Source organism: Schistocerca cancellata, chromosome 8 (genome assembly GCF_023864275.1).
Source record: "Schistocerca cancellata isolate TAMUIC-IGC-003103 chromosome 8, iqSchCanc2.1, whole genome shotgun sequence".
NCBI classification, from domain to species: domain Eukaryota; kingdom Metazoa; phylum Arthropoda; class Insecta; order Orthoptera; family Acrididae; genus Schistocerca; species Schistocerca cancellata.
In genome coordinates this window covers 111,562,585-111,584,234 of record NC_064633.1, presented here as the reverse complement: position 1 = coordinate 111,584,234, position 21,650 = coordinate 111,562,585, and the positions used below count along the sequence as shown (strand labels likewise).

Genomic DNA, 21,650 nt, shown 5'->3' with positions numbered 1-21,650 from the left:
GGTATTTTTCCGTTTACTTGTACCGTGAAACCTTGCTTCATGTTAAATTTCATAATTCTAGGTCAATGGGAAGTATCCTAGTGGTTTTGACGAGTCAGTCTGCGAATATGAAAAAAATGGTAGTGTTTGCTGATTGTCTTGACCTAGAAGTTTAATTTTTTACATTGCCTTGGCACTGTAGACCGTAGTATGAACCATAAATTTCAACTTGATACCTGTACTCGTGTCTGAGGGAACGGAGTCTTAACATTCTGACAGACAGGGAGACAGAGAACAAAGTGATCCCATAAAGGTTCCCTTTTTACTGTTTCAGATAAGGTACCATAAAAACGAACAAACTGGTGTGTGGAAATCTAAGATTGCTGTGTGATAGACAAGTGAGGCAACACATTATTTATTTATCTGGAAAGAAAAACAGTTTTGCACAGTGTTGCTGAAAGACAGAGAGAAAGAGCTCTAAGTCGATCAGTCCCGGAGCAACAGTGCCCCACGCGGCGTCAGGGCCAGGTGAGAGGCAGCAGCGAGTGCATGAAGTCCATCCTGCTGCCGTAAACGTCCCGGGCGGCCGCCATGGGCGCGTCGATGACCAGGTAGTTGCGCTCGGCGTCGCTGCTGTACGGCTGCCACGTCACGCCGCCCACCGGCGTCGGCGTCGGGTTCCTGAAGTAGACACACGGCCAGAAGTGTTACTGAGCTGTTGAGAGAGGTACCTCCACCGACAACAGGAACAACAGAAATTTTATGCCTGTTTTAACATCCTTAATTACACTGTTGCAACTTGAAGCAAATCTGAAGACGGCTCCCACATCTTTATGCGCCAGAAAACATTCAAAACACTTCGAATGTATGTACACTACTGGCCATTAAAATTGCTACACCACGAAGATGACGTGCTACAGACGAGAAGAAGATGCTGTGATATGCAAATGAATAGCTTTTCAGAGCATTCACACAAAGTTGGCGCCGGTGGCGGCACCTACAACGTGCCGACATGAGGAAAGTTTCCAACCGATTTCTCATACACAAACAGCAGTTGACCGGCGTTGCATGGTGAAACGTTGTTGTGATGCCTCGTGTAAGGAGGAGAAATGCGTACCATCACGTTTCCGACTTTGATAAAGATCGGATTGTAGCCTATCGCGATTGTGGTTTATTGTATCGCGACATTGCTGCTCGTTTTGGTCGAGATCCAATGACTGTTAGCAGAATATGGAATCGGTGGGTTCAGGAGGGTAATACGGAACGCCGTGCTGCATCCTAACGGGCTCGTATCACTAGCAGTCTAGATGACAGGCATCTTAACCGCAAGGCTGTAACGGATCGTGCAGCCACGTCACGATCCCTGAGCCAACAGATTGGGACGTCTGCAAGACAACAACCATCTGCACGAACAGTTCGACGACGTTTGCAGCAGCATGGACTATCAGCTCGGAGACCATGGCTGCGGTTACCCTTTACGCTGCTTCACAGACAGGAGCGCATGCAATGGTGTACCCAACGACGAACCTGGGTGCACAAATGGCAAAACGTCATTTTTTCGTATGAATTCAGGTTCTGTTTACAGCATCATGATGGTCGCATACGTGTTTAGCGACATCGCGGTGAACGCACATTGGAAGCGTGTATTCGTCATCGCCATACTGATGTATCACCCGGCGTGATGGTATGGGGTGCCATTGGTTACACGTCCTGGTCACCTCTTGTTCGCATTGACGGCACTTTGAACAGTGGACGTTAAATTTGAGATGTGTTACGACCCGTGGCTGTACCTTTCATTCGATCCCTGCGAAACCCTACATTTCAGCAGGATAATGCACGACCGCATGTTTGAGGTCCTGTACGAGCCTGGCCAGCGCATTCTCCAGATCTCTCACCAATTGAAAACGTCTGGTCAATGGTGGCCGAGGAACTGGCTCGTCACAACACGCCAGTCACTACTCTTGATGAACTGTGGTACCGAGTTGAAGCTGCATGGGCAGCTGTACCTGTACACGCCATCCAAGCTCTGTTTGACTCAATGCCCAGCCGTATCAAGGCCGCAATTACGGCCAGACGTGGTTGTTCTGGGTACTCATTTCTCAGGATCTATGCCCCTAAATTGCGTGAAAATGTAATCAGACGTCAGTTCTAGTATACTATATTTGTCCAATGAATACCCGTTTATCATCTGCATTTCTTCTTGGTGTAGCAATTTTAATGGCCAGTAGTGTATTTAAGAAAAAAACATTCATAGGTGCACAATTTTTTTTATTAACTGAAGAACGACAGGTTTCGCTTAAATAATGCGTCATCAGGTTTCGTTAAAAAATAAAAAACACACCGGTTAAAGAAGGTATGATACTAAATAAAACGTACTATAAGGTAACCTGATGGAAATGACAAGCAATGCAGCACATAATAAGACCTTGCACACAAACTATAAACACAGCCGTGCACTTGAACAGCGCCAGAGGCGCGTCTGTATTAAGGAAGCGCATGTGAACGTGCTTCCAGTGCCTTTCTAGCGCACGGCTGTGTTTACAGATTGCACACGAGGTCCTGTTCTGTGCCGCGATGGCTCTCGTCATCTCAATGAGGTTGTTTTTAGTACATTTTATTCGGTATTATACCTTCTTTGACACTTGCTTTTTGGTAGAATATTTTGGATTTTTGTAACATAAGCTGATGATGCCCTGTCTGGGCGAAGAAAGTCGTTGTTAAGTTAATAAAGAACATTGTGCAGCCTATGACTGTTTTTTTCTAAGTAATACTAATAATAAGGTTGCTGTACCATCACGCCAATATGGAAACAATAAATTTCATGATGATTGTTTAATTGATATCGCCGATCTGGCGTTTTATATTGTAACTTTTTATGTGTGCAGAAATGGTCACCTGCTGGAAGCCAAACTAATATGCAGACAAAGAATTTTTTGTTTCGTCAACAGTTTAGTCAAGAACTAACATCAATGTTTTTCTTTGTAAGTATGACATTCAGAAAGCGCCAGTGACCAGACAGGCAACAGCATCGCGATGTCAAAACAATCTGCTGCATGGTCATATTTCTGTTTCCTGTGGGTAGTATGCAGTGAATACGTCCAAGGGTATGCCACTTGAGCTAGAAAGACATTCATTGAGAAAGGCTACCAGCCAAGCCCACAGCAAGTGCGGTGTTTGCATAATTTCTGACTGTTTTGTACTTGTTCCGTTGACGAAATTTTTATTCATTTTGCGACCAGTCTGTTTCGTTTAGATTAAGTAGCTCCGTGATATATTAATAATGTGATTACTTTTCCTCCAAATTAGTTTTACGTTCCGAATTATCGTTTGTGAGTTAAAATAAAATAGGGACAGCTCTGTTCGTCTTGGTATCTGTGGAAATCAGCATCTCTATATAATTTTCTACACATTTAGAAAGGCCACCGTATATATGGCGTACCAGGAGTAATGGGAAACATTTAGGGATAAGACAGGTATGATCATTCGAAGCGAAAAAGGCTAGTTTACACGGGCTCGAAAATACACTCCTGAGGAGCTATGAGCACTTGTTCATCTTCAATACTGTGAAACAAATCTTTTCTACTGACAGCTACGAGATAGTACGGACCAAAACAAGACGTATATCTTAAGAGCTATGATCAATTGCTCATCTTCGCTACTGTGGAACATCTCTTCCGCTCAACCAGTATTCATAGCTCTGAAGGTATGGGTCTTAGAGACAATGTTTAACAAACAGTATTTTATGTTTCAACCCGTACTACCCCCACAAAATATGGAATGCAAAGAGCTTGGAATAGGAGAGATTTGTTTCCCAGCAACAAAGTTGAAGGGGTGCTCATAGTTCTTAAGGCCTTTTAGAGCGCATGTTTACTGAACTTCTTTTGCTTAGAATGACCGTTCCTGTCATATCCGTAAAATGTAAATGTCATGTGACTAGCGCCTCCCGACACGTAGACAGTTCGCCGGGTGCATGTCTTTCGATTTGACGCCACGTCGGCGACGTACGCGTCGATGGGGATGAAATGATGATAATTAAAACAACACAATACCTAGTCCCTGAACGGAGAAAATCTCCGACCCAGCCGGGAATCGAACATGGGCCCTTAGGATTGACAGTCTGTCGCGCTGACAACTCATCTATGGGCGGCGGACGTCATCTTCGTTAATATTGGCGATTGTTTCTGGGATATCCTATGTACAGTGTATGCAGGGCGTAAAGGGTAAACTGCAGATACTTCTGTTGGTAACTGAGGACGGTGTTCTGGACAACCCGTGAAATCAGCATTTACGTCTTTTGCAAACTGATAATTATACATATTACAGGTCATATGTTTTTAGGTTGGGTAGTACCTCCATGTGGCAACAGCAACCCACTAATGCTCATTTTACTTTGGGCAGCAGGTCAGTTGTTGAGATGTGGATGCATGGAAGCAAAATGGTTACTCTACACCGACAGGTGGAGTCCACTTAGTGGTGCAGATTACGAATGGGCAGAAAACATCAGGTCGTAAAGTTTGTGATGTGTTTGAAGGAATAGTGTTAAATACAGGGAAAAAAAAACAAGCAACGTCCCGACGTTTGAAAAATTTTGGAATGATGCGCTAGAATTCAGTTACCATGTCATGTCTCTCCCAGCGCTGTTATCACGTCACGTAATTCCGCCTGTGTGTATCAGGCTGTGTGTGCCTAGAGCGTGCTTGCCTACTTATCGCATTTATTGCGTGAACTTTTCTGAGCCAAACTGTCACTATTGTGACTACAACCTGTCGTATCGTTTTGGCTAAGCTCAGTCTCCCATGTGGAAGGTCCCTCTGATGTGTTTATTTTTTGTTTGTTTAATGCCTCATCTTGATATATGTTTTTATTAATATACTTGATGGTTTATAAATTTAACTTGGGTTATTGATGGGCTTCGTAACTAGCTTCTGAATTTCACTACTTGTCTGTCACTGTTTGCACGGGAAGTATTTACTGAGTAATTGCCTGTAGCCGTGCTTTTCTTAAATAAAGGAAGTGTTCTGTTTGTGACTGTCATTTAGTACTCTTAACAGTTCCGATTTTTTTTTTTTTTTTTTTGGAAGCGATAGATTCCTTTACTGGCATACCACTGTTGCATGATTATGTGTACCTTTCCCCTTGTTTTTAAAATTGTATTTTATGTGTATTTTAGAGGCAGATAATCTGAGTAGCTGGGGCGGGCTGTTGTGAAGTGTCCCAATTCGCAGTGACGTAAGAGCCGATGTTGTTTAGGCACGACCACTTCCGGAGCTACTACAGGAATTTAATGCCCGAATGAACGACATTTACTGTTTTCAAAATTTAATGCCTTATTCGAAGTATTTAATAATAATTCCTGTTTGGTCAGTTTTGCGCCTTCCCAAAATGAACTTGTCTATTAGTCAGCCGTTGCGCAGTTCTTGAGATTTTCTGTTCAATTTAAGTTTCAACTGGCTGCTCCTATACTCTTATTGCTTCTTAATCAAACTAGTTGCTGTTATCTCTAGTATAAAAAAGTAATTATTGTCTTGAATCTTATGCGTATCTGTGTTTGAATGAAAGATGTATTTTGAAATAATTGGCTAATCAGTATTCTTGTAATGAATGATTTTCAATCCCCTATCACCCAGTCCTTCCTCGTTCAAACTTAGTAAGCGCGCAGTGGCACGCATCAGCGCTCCCTCAATTCTTTAATGAAATGGGGATAACAGTAGACTCTCCCAACTCCCGATTTTTAAATAAGGGAAGGATCGGACTGACTCAGTTATTCATCGTAGTATTAGCCGGACAAACTACACAGGAAGAAGACGGGAACATAAGGTCAACCAGCGACTAGTGTGGGTTCTTGAAACCAGATCACTACTCAGTCGCTCCCAATGTGGCTTCAGGAGGAATCGCTCTACGCTCAATAGCCTGACCCTGCCACAGCGGCGATTCAAGAAGCTTTCCTCCGTAAGCAACAGCTTTTCGGTGTATTCTTTGATTCGGAAAAGACCTACGATGCTACCTGAAGACAATATTTTGTTGCAATTGTACGAATGATGTCTCCTAACATACATACAGAATTCTCTGTCAGAAAGGTATTTTCGATACGGGGTTGGGAATGTCCTGTCAGACCGGTATAACTAGGAGAACGACGTCCTTCAAGGAAGTGCTTTGAGTGCAACAGCGTTCGCCATTGGCATTAACGTATTACGTCCACAGTAAGGCGTCCTGTGCAATGTTCTTTTTTTGTAGATGACTCTCCATATTCTGTGCCCCTTAAAATCTTGCAACGGATCCACGGCAACTGAGTTTGTTAATCCCGTGGCTCGAGGTATGGTGTTACACATTAGGTTTCAAATTCTCTTTGGGGAAAACTATGTGTGCTTTTAATCGCTCCCGCACTCTTTTTAATTCATCTGTTTTACATTTGAGGTACGATTCTTAGTTTTAGGGAAGCGATGAAACACCTGGGACTTACTTTTGATGAGATTCTGAAGTGGTTCCGACAACTTAAAGAACTGAGGAGAAGATGCCTCAAAGCTTTGAACATCCTTAAATGCGTTAGCCGATAGGGTACGACTTCTACAACTCCATAAAGGCTTCATACGACCCAGCCTGGAATGTGGACGCCAGATTTATGGATGTGGAATATCTTTGTACCTCAAAATTTGGAATACCTGTGCACTAGATTAACTAGATTTTACACCGGTACTTGGATTTTGTTACTGTTTATATGGATAGATCTAAGCAGGGGAATTTCATCTCTTCTTCCGGTCCAGATGGTATACCAATCAGGTTCCTTTCAGAGTATGCAGATGCAATAACGCCTTTCTTATCAATCATATACAACCGCTCACTTGACGAAAGGTCTGTTCCTAAAGACTAGAAAGTAGCACAGGTCACACCAAGGAAGGAAATAGGAGTAACCCATTGAATTACAGACCCATATCACTGACCTCAATTTGCAGTAGGATTTTAGAGCATATAATGTACTCGAACGTTATCAATCAACTTGAAGAAAATGACTTATTGACTCATAGCCAACAAGGATTCAGAAAATATCGTTCTTGTGCAAAAAAGCTAGCTCTTTATTCCCATGAAGTAATTAGTGCTGTTGACAAGGGATCTCAGATCGATTCCAAATTCTTAGGTTTCCAGAAGGCTTTTGACACAGTTCCTCACAAGTGATTATTAATCAAATTGCGTGCATATGGAGTATCGTCTTAGTTGTGTGACTGGATTCGTGATTTCCTCTCAGAGAGATCACAGTTCGTAGTGATAGACGGTCATAGGACCTCTGCTGTTCCTGATTTACATAAATGATCTAGGTGATAATCTGAGCAGCCCCCTTAGATTGTTTGCAGATGATGCTGTAATTTACCGTCTAGTAAAATCATCAAACGATCAATTGAAATTACAAAATGATCTAGAGAGAAATTTCGGTATGGAGAGAAAAGTGGCAGTTGGCACTGAACAAAGACAAGTGCGTGGTCATCCACATGGGCACTAAAAGAAATCTGATAGCCGGCCGAGGTGGCCGAGTGGTTCTAGACGCGTCTACTACGGTCGTAGGTTCGAATCCTGCTTTGGGGTGGCTGTGTGTGACGTCCTTAGGTTAGTTAGGTTTAACTAGTTCTAAGTTCTAGGGGACTGATGACCTCAGATGTTAAATCCCATAGTGCTCAGAGCCATTTTTTGAAATCTGATAAATTTGGGGTATACGATAAATCGAGCTGTCAATTCGGCTGAATACCTAGGAATTACAATTAAGAGCAATTTAAATTGGAAAGACCACACACATAATATTGTGGGGAAGATGAAACTAAGACTGCGCTTTGTTGGCAGAACACTTAGAAGATGCGACAAACCCACTAAAGAGACTGCCTACATTACACTTGTCCGTCCTCTGCTGGAATATTGCTGCACGGTATGGGATTCTTGCCAGGTAGGATTGACGGAGGACATAAAAAAATGCAAAGAAGGGCTGCTCGTTTCGTGTTATCGAGCAATAGGGGTGAGAGTGTCACTGATATGATACGCGAGTTGAGGTGGCAGTAACTGAAACAAAAGCGGTTTTCTGTGAGGCGAGATCAATTTACGAAATTTCAATCACCAACTTCCTCTTCCGAATGCGAAAATATTTTGTTGACACCCACCTACGTTGGGAGAAATGATCATCATAATAAAATAAGATAAATCAGAGCTCGAACGGAAAGATTTAGGTGTTCCTTTTTCCCAAGCGCCATTCGAGAGTGGAATGGTAGAGAAGTAGTATGAAAATGGTTCGATGAACCCTCTGCCAGGCACTTAAGTGTGAATTGCAGAGAAACCATCTAGATGTAGATGTCGGTCTTGTTCTGTGACTTTGTAATCAGGATATGACCCCCAGAGCAATCTTCAGTTTATTATGCGGAATTGTTTGCTGTCCTGAGGGCACTGGTGCAAATGAGTTATCTGCGTGGCAAGAAGTTCTTCATCTACTCCGATTACCAAAGTGCCCTTCTTGCTATTGGTGAGATGTATCCAGCGGATGGAATGGTGCAGTAATTGCAGGACGCTCTCCTCCTTTTACAAAGGCAAGAAAAAGATGTAATGTTTAGCTGGGTTCCAGGGCACACAGGGACCTTGAGAAATGAACTCACTGACGCGGCTGCCAAGGAGGCTTGCTCCCTTCCTCCTCCTGCTCGGTGTTCGGTCCCCCTGCAGGAGGTCACCGTACATATGACCCGGAAGACGATGCGTTGGTGGCAGCCAGCCAATGTGGAGCAATAGTATGCGGTCACCGAAACCTTCAGTGCGGATATGGCTTACCTCCACCCGACCACGATGAGTTGAAGAAGCAGCTCTTACAATGCTCAGAGTGGGACACTGCCCACTGCTTTCTCTCACGTCACGAGCATCCTCCACTTAAGTGGGACGTAGCTGTCTATACGACATATTTCAAATGAATGTTTTATATGCTGATGGCCTGTGGGCGTCTCCCATGCGCTCACCCCTCTGTTTTAACTGACACTGGGGCGAGCATGGTTCATGTTTTAAGATTTCGTGTCATTTCCAGACTTCTTCACAGAATAAAGTGTGTTGGATTTCGATGTCTCACTGAGTGGCTCGTCCACAAATTATTTTGAAATCACTGTCACTGTCATCTGTCCCCTTTTTAAACATGTTCGTGCTGGTGTTATATACTTAATTTTATCTAGTTCTTCTGCTGTATTTTTTCTGACCTACATTGTTGCTCTTTTATTAATCTCACCATCTCAGGGCGGTCTTTTCAGTCCTTGTGTGTGCATACAATTTGATTTTCCAGTCTATTGTTAGTTGAATAGATTTTTACCACAATCGTGTAAATTTGGTGCAAGTATGGGAACTGATAACCTTGCTGTTCAGCCCCTCATATATATTCATCCATATCACAAAACTGAGTGTATGTACATATGTATGTATGTGTGTTCCACGTCTCATCCTAAACCAGTGGACCGATTTCAGCCAAACTTGATACACATGTCACTTACTGTATGGAAAGGAATACTGTGGGGGTAAGAACCGACTGGAATACTCTCTTTCGAATTATAAAGGTGGCAGGGGTAAAACACAGGGAGCGAAAGGCTATTTACAATTTGTACAGAAACCAGATGGCAGTTACACGATTCGAGGGGCATGAAAGGGAAGCAGTGGTTGGGAAGGGAGTCAGACAGGATTGTAGCCTATCCCCGATGTTATTCAATCCGTATATTGAGCAAGCAGTAAAGGAAACAAAAGAAAAATTCGGAGCAGGTATTAAAATCCATGGAGAAGAAATAAAAACTTTGAGGTTCGCCGATGATATTTTAATTCTGTCAGAGACAGCAAAGGACTTGGAAGAGCAGTTGAATGGAATAGACAGCATCTTGAAAGGAGGCTGTAAGACAAACATCAACAAAAGCAAAATGAGGATAATGGAATGTAGTCGAATTAAGTCGGGTAATGCTGAGGGAATCAGATGAGAAATAAGACACTTAAAGTAGTAAATGAGTTTTGCTATTTGGGGAGCAAAAAAGCTGATGATGGTCGAAGTAGAGAGGATATAAAATGTAGACTGGCAATGGCAAGGAAAGCGTTTCTGAAGACGAGAAATTTGTTAACATCAAATATAGATTTAAGTATGAGGAAGTCGTTTCTGAAAGTGTTTGTATGGAGTGTAGCCATGTATGGAAGTGAAAGGTGGACGATAAATAGTTTGGACAAGAAGAGAATAGAAGGTTCGAAATGTGGTGCTACAGAAGAATGCTGGAGATTAGATGGGTAGATCACGTAACTGAAGGGGAGGTATTAAACAGAATTGGGGAGAAGAGGAGTTTGTGGCACAACTTGACAAGAAGAAGGGACCGGTTGGTAGGACATGTTCTGAGGCATCAAGGTATCACAAATTTAGCATTGGAGGGCAGTGTGGAGGGTAAAAATGGTAGAGGGAGATCAAGAGATGAATACACTAAGCAGATTCAGAAGGATGTAGGTTGCAGTAAGTACTGGGAGATGAAGAAGCTTGCACAGGATAGGGTAGCATGGAGAGCTGCATCAAACTAGTCTCAGGACTGAAGACCACAACAACAACAAGAGCCAGCAACTTCCTACTGTTCGTGTGGGGGTTATAACTTGAAAAGAGGAAGAGATGGACACAGATGAGGAAAGAGAGGAAGAGAGCGGCAGAGACAGGAGAATGTGGTAATGAACAGAGAAAGGGAAGAGGTGGATAGTATGGAGGAGTATATGGACAGAGAGGCGAGAGGACCTGGGCAAAGAGAGAGGGGAGGAGGAGAGGGACAGAGGGGGAAGGAACAGACGAACGAAGAGGAGAGGAGCAGGTGGCCAGAGAAAGGAAACAGCAGGAAACTGGATGGAGAGAAGAAGGAAGAGGAGATGGACATAGAGGTAGAGGGGATGGGCTTACAAGGGAGTAGGACATGGACAGATGGGGCAGAAGCAGATTGACGAAAGGAGTAGGAACAGACAGACAGACGGAGGGGCAGGAGGAAATGGACAGAGAGAGGAGGTGATGGAAACCGACAGGGGTGAAGCATGGAGGAGGTGGACAGAAAGAGGGAGTGGAGTATATGGACAGTGGGGGATGAAGAGGGGGAAGGACAGAGAAGGGGGAAGCAGGTCATAGACAGAGAGGGGGGTGGAGCATGAGATGGACTATTAGAGGATTAGAAGAACTGAACCACTGGACCAGTCTCAACCCAACTTCGTACAAATATCATTTACTGTCTGAAAAGAATCACTGTGGGGGATAGAACCATCCATCCGTCAAAGAGGTGAGGGTGGGGGATGAAAGGGCAATGTATGCCACGACGCGAGATACCCATGCATTAGTGACCCAATATCTGAGAATGAGAGCATTTAGAAACTTCCAACTTTACATATAATTTCAAATCTTTACGTAACTTTTTCTCGCTGACGATCCCCACCAAATGACAAAAGGAAAAAAGTTAATCACTTACTACATTTTCGCTATTCATGCAGTAAAACTTCCAAATGAAGCACGGCGTCTTCATTTGTTGCTCCTTTACTGCAAACTGTATTCGTGACAGGACAGGATTAACATATATCACTGAATGTACCAGAAAAATAACATCATTATACGACACTTAGTTCAGGAGATATGACATCAGAAACACTCAGATACGTGAAAGGTTACTGCATCTAGCAAAATGTTTAAATTTATTACTTCCTTGCTACTACTTCTATTTGCAACACTTTTGGCAGACAATAACCACATCTGCCGCTGAATCTAACTAGGAAAATACGAGAAGTGTTCAATAAGTAATGCATCACTTTTTTTTCTCGGCCAATTACGGTTGAAAAAATGCGGAATTTGTTGTGTGACATCGCGGAATATTCACGTTTCTGCGCCTACAGTTTCATGAAGTTCCGATAGATGGTGGCGTGATATGCAACCTTCAAAATGGCGTCTAGTGTCTGTAACGAATGCGTGTTCCAGGCAGAGGCTGCTATAGAGTTCTTTTGGCTGATGAGACTTGGCAGTGAACGAAAACACGGTGAGTCGTTGGACGAGGTGTCTGCCATCGTGACAACAAGATCGCGCCAACCTGTCCGCTCTCCCTTATGGTAGCTGGCCGTACACAGCTGTGGCTCCTTCAGTGTTGTGCCGACGCTCTCGTTTGAGATCATCGACAGGTAACAAAAGCATCGCCAAACAACGGGACATCTCTGTTGGTAGTGCTGGCACGCCATTTATAGTATTCATTGTAGTGTGCCCGCTGCTGCACCAAGCATGACATTTTAATTTATTGCTTCCTTACTACTAATACTATCCACAACACATTTCACATACAGCAGACACATATACCACTGGATGTAACAGCAAAGGTATGTCATTGTACAGCACATAATTCAGAAGGTAAGTCGTCATAAGCATTGAGCTGCATGTAAATGAAATAGCACGGTGAAATTAGCTAGATATATAGGTGGAAAAGTTTACAATACGCATGGAAGACTTGACATGTGCATATGTGGGGAATGCCACAAGTAAAAATCTCATCATAAACCCCTGGAATAGTTTCAGTCAAACATGGTAGACATATTAGCTACACTCTGGAAAGAAATACTGTAATGGTGAGAACCGTTGGCCTCCTATTGTGAGTGTGACAATGGGGAGAGAGAAACGAGGATGAGGAAACAAACAGACAGTGAGGGGAAGGAGAAGATAGGCATATATAAGAGGAGAAGGAGGAGATGGCAGAGATAGGAAAGAGGAAAATGGAGAGAGAGAAGGGGGGGGGGAGGGAGAGAGTGAGGGGGGAGGGAGGGAGAGGGGGAAGGAGAGAGAGAGAGGAGGAGACAGACAGAAAAAAGAAAGAGGAAGAGTAGGGCAGAGACAGGGGGTGGAAGAGATGGACAGAGAGGTGGGGAAAATGAAAGGGACAGAGAATGGGAAGATGACGAGATGGACAGTGAGAGGGGCTGGAGGTGATGGACAAAGAGTGGGGAGAGGAGGTGGTCAGAACTTGGCCCCCTTCTAACAGCCGTGTACCGCAAGTCTCTAGAGGAACGGAAGGTTCCAAATTTTTGTAAAAGAGCTCAGGTACTTCCAGTTTTCAAGAAGGGTCGTCGAACAGATGCGCAAAACTATAGGCCTATATCTCTGACATCGATCTGTTGTAGAATTTTAGAACATGTTTTTTGCTCGTGTATCATGTCATTTCTGGAAACCCAGAATCTACTCTTTAGGAATCAACATGGATTCCGGAAACAGCGATCGTGTGAGACCCAACTCGCTTTATTTGTTCAGGAGATCCAGAAAATATTAGATACAGGCTCCCAGGTAGATGCCATTTTCCTTGACTTCCGGAAGGCGTTCGATACAGTTCCGCACTGTCGCATGATGAACAAAGTAAGAGCCTACGGAATATAAGACCAGCTGTGTGGCTGGATTGTAGAGACGTCTACAAACGTTAAAGTAACCAGTGGCGTGCCACAGGGGAGTGTTATGCGACCATTGCTTTTCACAATATATATAAATGACCTAGTAGGTAGTGTCGGAAGTTCCATGTGGCTTTTCGCGGATGATGCTGTAGTATACAGAAAAGTTACAGCATTAGAAAATTTCAGAGAAATACAGGAAGATCTGCAGCGGATAAGCACTTGGTGCAGGGAGTGGATGATTATATGATAGCGGAACAAACACTGGTAGCAATTACTTCTGAAAAATGTCTGGGTGTATGCGTACGGAACGGTTTGAAGTGGAATGATCATATAAAATTAATTGTTAGTAAGGCGGGTGCCAGGTTGAGATTAATTGGGAAAGTCCTTAGAAAATGTAGTCCATGAACAAAGGAGGTGGCTTACAAAACACTCGTTCGACCTATACTTGAGTATTGCTCATCAGTGTGGGATCCGTACCAGATCGGGTTGACAGAGGAGACAGAGAAGATTCAAAGAAGAGCGGCGCGTTTCGTCACAGGGTTATTTGATAAGCGTGATAGCAAACTCAAGTGGCAGATTCTGCAAGAGAGGCACTCTGCATCGCGGTGTAGCTTGCTGTGCAGGTTTCGAGAGGGTGCGTTTCTGGACGAGGAATCGAATATATTGCTTCCCCCTACTTATACCTCCCGAGGAGATCACGAATGTAAAATTAGAGAGATTCGAGCGCGCACGGAGGTATTCCGGCAGTCGTTCTTCCCGCGAACCATACGCGACTGGAACAAGAAAGGGAGGCACGTAAAGTGCCCTCCGCCACACACCGTTGAGTGGCTTGCGGAGTATAAATGTAGAAGTAGAAGTAAAAGGTGAGGGGTCAATGGAGGTGGACGGAGAGAGGGTGGAGGGGCTAATAGAAGATTGAAATAAATATGTAGCCGCACAACGCCAGGTACTCAACTAGCATATATAAATAGCAGGGCACTGTCGGTATTGGTCGAGAATTCGCTAACGTCAGTTTCAGAGCTACCTTGTCTATGGTGTCATTCTACAGTTGAGACATTTGTACACGTATTCGTATTTTGCTGATAGCAGTATCCAGCCACAAGGAGCCCTATTCCCCCGTGGCCTTCTCTTAGCAACTTGCATGAAGCAGCTTGTAGCCCACGTTTCGAGCGCCCGTGCTTCTGCTCGTCTCATTCTTCCATGCCCTTGATGCCACGGTACTATAGCTAATATGTACGAAGTGCTGCATATTTTATAACTGTTTAAAAATGCCTGTCCACGCAAGAAGCGAATAATTATTGATCTACTTGTCATTGTCATTATGTTTTGCTACTATAACAGCAGCAGCAGGTTTTAGATTTTTTTTAACTATCTATGCACAGCATTCTCTCGCAGCATTTGCGTCTTAAGAATGAAATAGACTGACTAAGACGTCGATTGTAAGTATTTTTAAAAAAGTTCGACATTCTTATATCGCATTGATAAACAATCAGTTTTCTATATAAAATTAAATTGTTTTTATTCACAGTATGATGCGACGGGAGTGCTGCTGATGAAGATATTGAAGCTACTTGCTGCTGTCTCTGTGTTATTCTAGAAATTGTGATGAGAATAGCGTCGGCGTGTCACCTCTGGCCCTGATGTGCTTATAAGCCACACTACGTTAAAGTCCTAACCATGCAAGCACAGACATACATACGATAATAATAACAATGTTAGTAGAGGTAGCGAAAATATATTTACGGCGAGTGGTAAGTAGTTCACCCACTTGTGATAGAAATGCCGGCGGTGATGAATAGAAAAAAAAGGCAAGTAACTTTAACTAATAAGGCTAGGGGAAGTCGTTGCAGCGGCAGCCTCTTGATGTGAACATGATGCTGTTCGACCAAACCTACTTTTTTAACACCAGTGGGTGTAAATGTGTCAGTGTCGGTATAATATCTAACGGGGAGCTCTACCCAGCGGTAGTATTTGAAAAACCTCGATTTAGTGACATCAGAGTAATTACTTCACGGAAACGTTTACTCTCTCTTGACTATACTGAGTGAACATAAAATCTCTGTAGAAGGCTCCCCCTGTACGGGTGCAATATTTAACAACAGAGAATGCATACATCTTTTAAGAGTTTAATGAATCTCAGATATGCAATAGAAAGTAGCAGTCGTATGACTACAGATTCTATGACACACTGTAGAGTAATCTAGTGGAGTTAGAGCGTCAAACTATACACCCACCAGAAGAAACTATAGCTCAACACTACAATGCATTTTGTGCATCGATGTAGGTGGAAGCGTATGATGCAACACTACCAGCTGTGAACACTGAAATACAATAGTATTTATATACCTATCTGTATGCAAGTGTTTATCACATCTCCTGCATTTAATGTAAATGAACAGTTACCACCGTAACCGAGTGGATGAAACAACCTCACAACAAGGGTATTATAGTAGCGACTGGTCCTGCTTTGATGAAGCTGGAAACCAGAACAAGACGAATGGATCATTACTTCCTGATATTACACGTGCTTTGGTTACTAGGCATTCGAGCTGCGGGAAAACAAAACTTGTTCTTCCACTACTAACATATCCTAATGGAATCTGCTTCGAGCAAGTACATATTTTTTTTCGGAAACTCTGTTTCAGTCAAAATATCAGATATTGCAGGAGATTTTGCACAGAACTGAGGGAGTAACATACCAAAAGCAGTGATGTTCTGCCATCTGGAAAAGTAAAGCCAAACAGTGCACTCGTGACTGAAGATGTCGCAGCGCAAAATCAGGATGAGATCTGCAGATATTTCTGCATAGGTCGCCATTCGAAAGTCAATATATTTTACTTGAGCCAGGCATAGTCAAGGATCCTGAAGCAGTTGGTTCAGGATAATGCGAACGTTATTATCGGTTTCTAGCAGAACAGTCTGGATTCAAACCATATTTACCAGGTACATTTAGGAATTGACATGTCACTCAATGAATCGTTGCAGTACATGGGGATTGCTGGAATAACTTGCAGTATGGCTTTTTGGTTATACATAAAACTAAGAAATTGCATCAGGATCGATGTAGACAAATCTTCAATGAGACTCTGCATAAAAAGCATTGTATCAGGATATAACTATATCCATATACTGTAGACTACGGGAAGATTTGCAGTTTTGTCGCACAGACCTCCAGAGAGTGTAAAGCACATGCATCTGTTTGACGGAAAAAGGGAGGCACTTCAGAAGTGAAAAGTCTTATCGAGTTAGTGCTGTAAATGCTTGGAATGCTAGAATACGGCAATGTGAACTATGTGTCAATGAAGAAATTCAAGAATTCAACACAAAACTGACTGATATGCATGGATGTATCAAGGCGATAGCTCAAGCACTTGACTCCCATCATGAACAGTAGTCTCAAAGTATATGTAAATTGTAAACTGTCTCAAAAAAAAAGCTTCATATACGGCAGCATGTCGTCAACAATGTGTAAAGTTACTGAGGTGTGGAAGGCTATTCAACGGAAGATACGAAGTTAGGGGAGGTGCAATGAGATCAACATCTATCAGAAATGTTTAAGTCAGTAACCTAGAGTTTGAAGGGACTGCTAGAGCCTACTGACGGAGGTAGAAAAGCATAACAAGTAGAAGAAGGAGATGATGGAGCAAATGACTCAATCAGTCGTATCAGTAATGTACAATTAGACAGAACATACGGTGTTAGCAGGATGAAACCATATGTGCTAGGTAAGCACCAATACTTCTAGTCAAGAATGCAATATGGGCTGTGGATGAAGAATTTCAAAGAATGTGTAGTTTATTAGAGCTAATATACTTAAAAAAATCTTAGTATACAAAAGTATACCCTGAAGGATACGAAAGCATACTGAAAGCGTATGGTCAAATACACTCCTGGAAATGGAAAAAAGAACACATTGACACCGGTGTGTCAGACCCACCATACTTGCTCCGGACACTGCGAGAGGGCTGTACAAGCAATGATCACACGCACGGCACAGCGGACACACCAGGAACCGCGGTGTTGGCCGTCGAATGGCGCTAGCTGCGCAGCATTTGTGCACCGCCGCCGTCAGAGTCAGCCAGTTTGCCGTGGCATACGGAGCTCCATCGCAGTCTTTAACACTGGTAGCATGCCGCGACAGCGTGGACGTGAACCGTATGTGCAGTTGACGGACTTTGAGCGAGGGCGTATTGTGGGCAGGCGGGAGGCCGGGTGGACGTACCGCCGAATTGCTCAACACGTGGGGCGTGAGGTCTCCACAGTACATCGATGTTGTCGCCAGTGGTCGGCGGAAGGTGCACGTGCCCGTCGACCTGGGACCGGACCGCAGCGACGCACGGATGCACGCCAAGACCGTAGGATCCTACGCAGTGCCGTAGGGGACCGCACCGCCACTTCCCAGCAAATTAGGGACACTGTTGCTCCTGGGGTATCGGCGAGGACCATTCGCAACCGTCTCCATTAAGCTGGGCTACGGTCCCGCACACCATTAGGCCGTCTTCCGCTCACAACCCAACATCGTGCAGCCCGCCTCCAGTGGTGTCGCGACAGGCGTGAATGGAGGGACGAATGGAGACGTGTCGTCTTCAGCGATGAGAGTCACTTCTGCCTTGGTGCCAATGATGGTCGTATGCGTGTTTGGCGTCGTGCAGGTGAGCGCCACAATCAGGACTGCATACGACCGAGGCACACAGGGCCAACACCCGGCATCATGGTGTGGGGAGCGATCTCCTACACTGGCCGTACACCACTGGTGATCATCGAGGGGACACTGAATAGTGCACGGTACATCCAAACCGTCATCGAACCCATCGTTCTACCATTCCTAGACCGGCAAGGGAACTTGCTGTTCCAACAGGACAATGCACGTCCGCATGTATCCCGTGCCACCCAACGTGCTCTAGAAGGTGTAAGTCAACTACCCTGGCCAGCAAGATCTCCGGATCTGTCCCCCATTGAGCATGTTTGGGACTGGATGAAGCGTCGTCTCACGCGGTCTGCACGTCCAGCACGAACGCTGGTCCAACTGAGGCGCCAGGTGGAAATGGCATGGCAAGCCGTTCCACAGGACTACATCCAGCATCTCTACGATCGTCTCCATGGGAGAATAGCAGCCTGTATTGCTGCGAAAGGTGGATATACACTGTACTAGTGCCGACATTGTGCATGCTCTGTTGCCTGTGTCTATGTGCCTGTGGTTCTGTCAGTGTGATCATGTGATGTATCTGACCCCAGGAATGTGTCAATAAAGTTTCCCCTTCCTGGGACAATGAATTCACGGTGTTCTTATTTCAATTTCCAGGAGTGTATTATACATGATCGATGCACATATAACCCCGAAAGGATGAATGAAAGCCTCAGTGGATGAGAAATACAAGAGTACAATTAAAACATGAAACCAATAGTAGCAGCTGCACGTAGAGTGGGTGAAGGTAAGATTGGACAATAAATACGCGGTGGTCCATTGATCGTGACCGGGCCAAATATCTCACGAAATAAGCGTCAAACGAAAACACTACAAAGAACGAAACTTGTCTAGCTTGAAGGGGGAAACCAGATGGCGCTATGGTTGGCCCGCTAGGTGGTACTGCCGTAGGTCAAACGGATATCAACTGCGTTTTTTTAAATAGGAACCCCCATTTTTATTGCATTTTCGTGTAATACGTAGAGAAATATGAATGCTTAAGTTGGACCACTTTTTTCGCTTTGTGGTAGACAGCGCTATAATAGTCACAAACATATGGCTCACAATTTTAGAGGAACAGTTGGAAACAGGTAGGTTTCTTAAAATACAGAACGTAGGTACGTTCGAACATTTTATTTCGGTTGTTCCAATGTGATACATGTATCTTTGGGAACTTATCATTTCTGAGAACGCATGCTGTTACAGCGGGATTACCTGTAAATACCACATTAATGCAATAAATGCTCAAAATTATGTCCGCCAACCTCAGTGCATTTGGCAATTCGTGTAACGACATTTCTCTCAACAGCGAGTAGTTCGCCTTTCGTAATGTTCGGACATGCATTGACAATGCGCTGACGCATGCTGTCAGGCGTTGTCGGTGTATCACGATAGCAAATATCCTTCAACTTTCTCCACAGAAAGAAATCCGGGAACGTCAGATCCGGTGAACGTTCGGGCCATGGTATGGTGCTTCGACGACCAATCCACCTGTCATGAAATATGCTATTCAATAGCGTTTCAACTGCACGTGAGCTATGTGCTGGACATCCATCATGTTGGAAGTACATCGCCATTCTGTCATGCAGTGAAACATCTTGCAGCAACATCGGTAGAACATTACGTAGGAAATCAGCATACATTGCACCATTTAGATTGCCATCGATAAAATGGGGGCCAATTATCCTTCCTCCCATAATCCCACACCATACATTAAGGTCACTGATGTTCCACTTATTGCAGCCATCGTGGATTTTCCGTTGCCCAATAGTGCATATTATGCCGGTTTATGTTACCGCTGTTGGTGAATGACGCTTCGTCGATAAATAGAACGCGTGCAAAAAATCTGTCATCGTCCCGTTATTTGTCTTGTGCCCAGTGGCAGAACTGTACACGATGTTCAAAGTCGTCGCCATGTGCATAGAAATATGGTACGGTTGCAATCGATGTTGATGTACATTCTCAACACCGACGTTTCTGAGATTCCCGATTCTCGTGCAGTTTGTGTGCTACTGATGTGCGGATTAGCTGCGACAGCAGCTAAAACACCTACTCGGGCATCATCATTTGCTGCAGGTCGTGGTTGACGTTTCACATGTGACTGAACACTTCCTGTTTCCTTAAACAACGTAACTATCCGGCGAACGGTCCAGACACTTGATGTCGTCCAGGATACCGAGCAGCATACATAGCACACGTCCGTTGGGTATTTTGATCACAATAGCCATACAACAACACGATATCGATATTTTGTGCAATTGGTAATCGGTCCATTTTAACACGGGTAATGTATCACGAAGCAAATACCGTCCGCACTGGCGGAATGTTACGTGATACCACGTGCTTATACGTTTGTGACTATTACAGCGCCATCTATCACAAAGCGAAAAAAGCGTTCCAACTAAAACATTCATATTTCTTTACGTACTACACGAATATGTAATAAAAATGGGGGTTCCCATTTTAAAAAACGCAGCGCCATCTAGCGGGCCAACCATAGCGCTATCTGGTTTCCCCCTTCAAGCTAGACGAGTTTCGTTGTTTGTAGTTTTTTCGTTTGATGCTTATTTCGTGAAATATTTGGCCCCGTCACTATCAATGGACCACCCTGTGTATATATATATCATCTGAATGAAATCATAGACTCATTATGAGTAATAAAAAAATGGCTCTGAGCACTATGGGACTTCACAGCTATGGTCATCAGTCCCCTAGAACTTAGAACTACTTATACCTAACTAACCTAAGGACAGCACACAACACCCAGCCATCACGAGGCAGAGAAAATCCCTGACCCCGCCGGGAATCGAACCCGGGAACCCGGGCGTGGGAAGTTAGAACGCTACCGCACGACCACGAGATGCAGGCTATGAGTAATATATGAGTTGAATAAAATCATAGACTGATAGGCTGATTACGCCTGCTTACCTCATGACCTGTCACTGGTAATACAGGTAACACAAAAGAAATATTATCAATGATATCTGATCTCCAAGAAAGAAGCATCACTGCATACGAGGACTGGATGATTTATGGCAGGCTGAACTCATAGATATACAAGATTCCTCACAATCGAATAACGGTTTCAAGTACATTCTAATGGTCATAGACACATATTCCAAATTTACTTTGATCCTGCCTGTGAAAGTAAAGATGAGGAAGGATGTTTCAGTGGTTTTTGAACGAATGTCGCAGACTGGAATGAATCGCAGCCCCAACAATCTTCGGGCCAACCATGGAGGTGAATTTTACAGCAGGAATTTGAATGCAGTATTGAAACGATATGGGATAAACAATCTGCCAGGAAGTTTCATTAGTTTTTTATTTCTAAATACTTACAAAATCAGCTATATTGAACTTCTGCTTTCGCGGAGTCACCATTTTCATTTGGTTGTATTCTGTATTTAGAAGTCCATTATCATTGACATCAATAGGTCTCTTCTTAATTGTGTACCGAGTAGTGTGATTATAGGCGTCAGTGATTTGTGGTAGGATGTTTAGCAATTTGTACATTCTGTGAAAATTAAATCGTTTCTACATCCAGTTTTTGATCATATTGTTCAACTGTTCGACAATACTT

The 21,650-nt window shown here is 43.8% G+C and overlaps 1 protein-coding gene across 2 annotated transcripts in view; it reads right to left on the bottom strand.

The window, feature by feature from the left end:
• Window positions 1-409: 409 nt before the first annotated feature.
• LOC126094805 (cholinesterase 1-like) overlaps window positions 410-21,650 on the bottom strand; it is a 198,564-nt gene continuing 177,323 nt past the window's right edge. For both annotated transcript variants that reach the window (XM_049909374.1, XM_049909375.1), the window contains exon 11: window positions 410-660. In XM_049909374.1, the coding sequence (XP_049765331.1) occupies window positions 498-660 (163 nt within the window). In that variant the 3' untranslated portion in view covers window positions 410-497. The remainder of the gene's footprint in view (window positions 661-21,650) is intronic.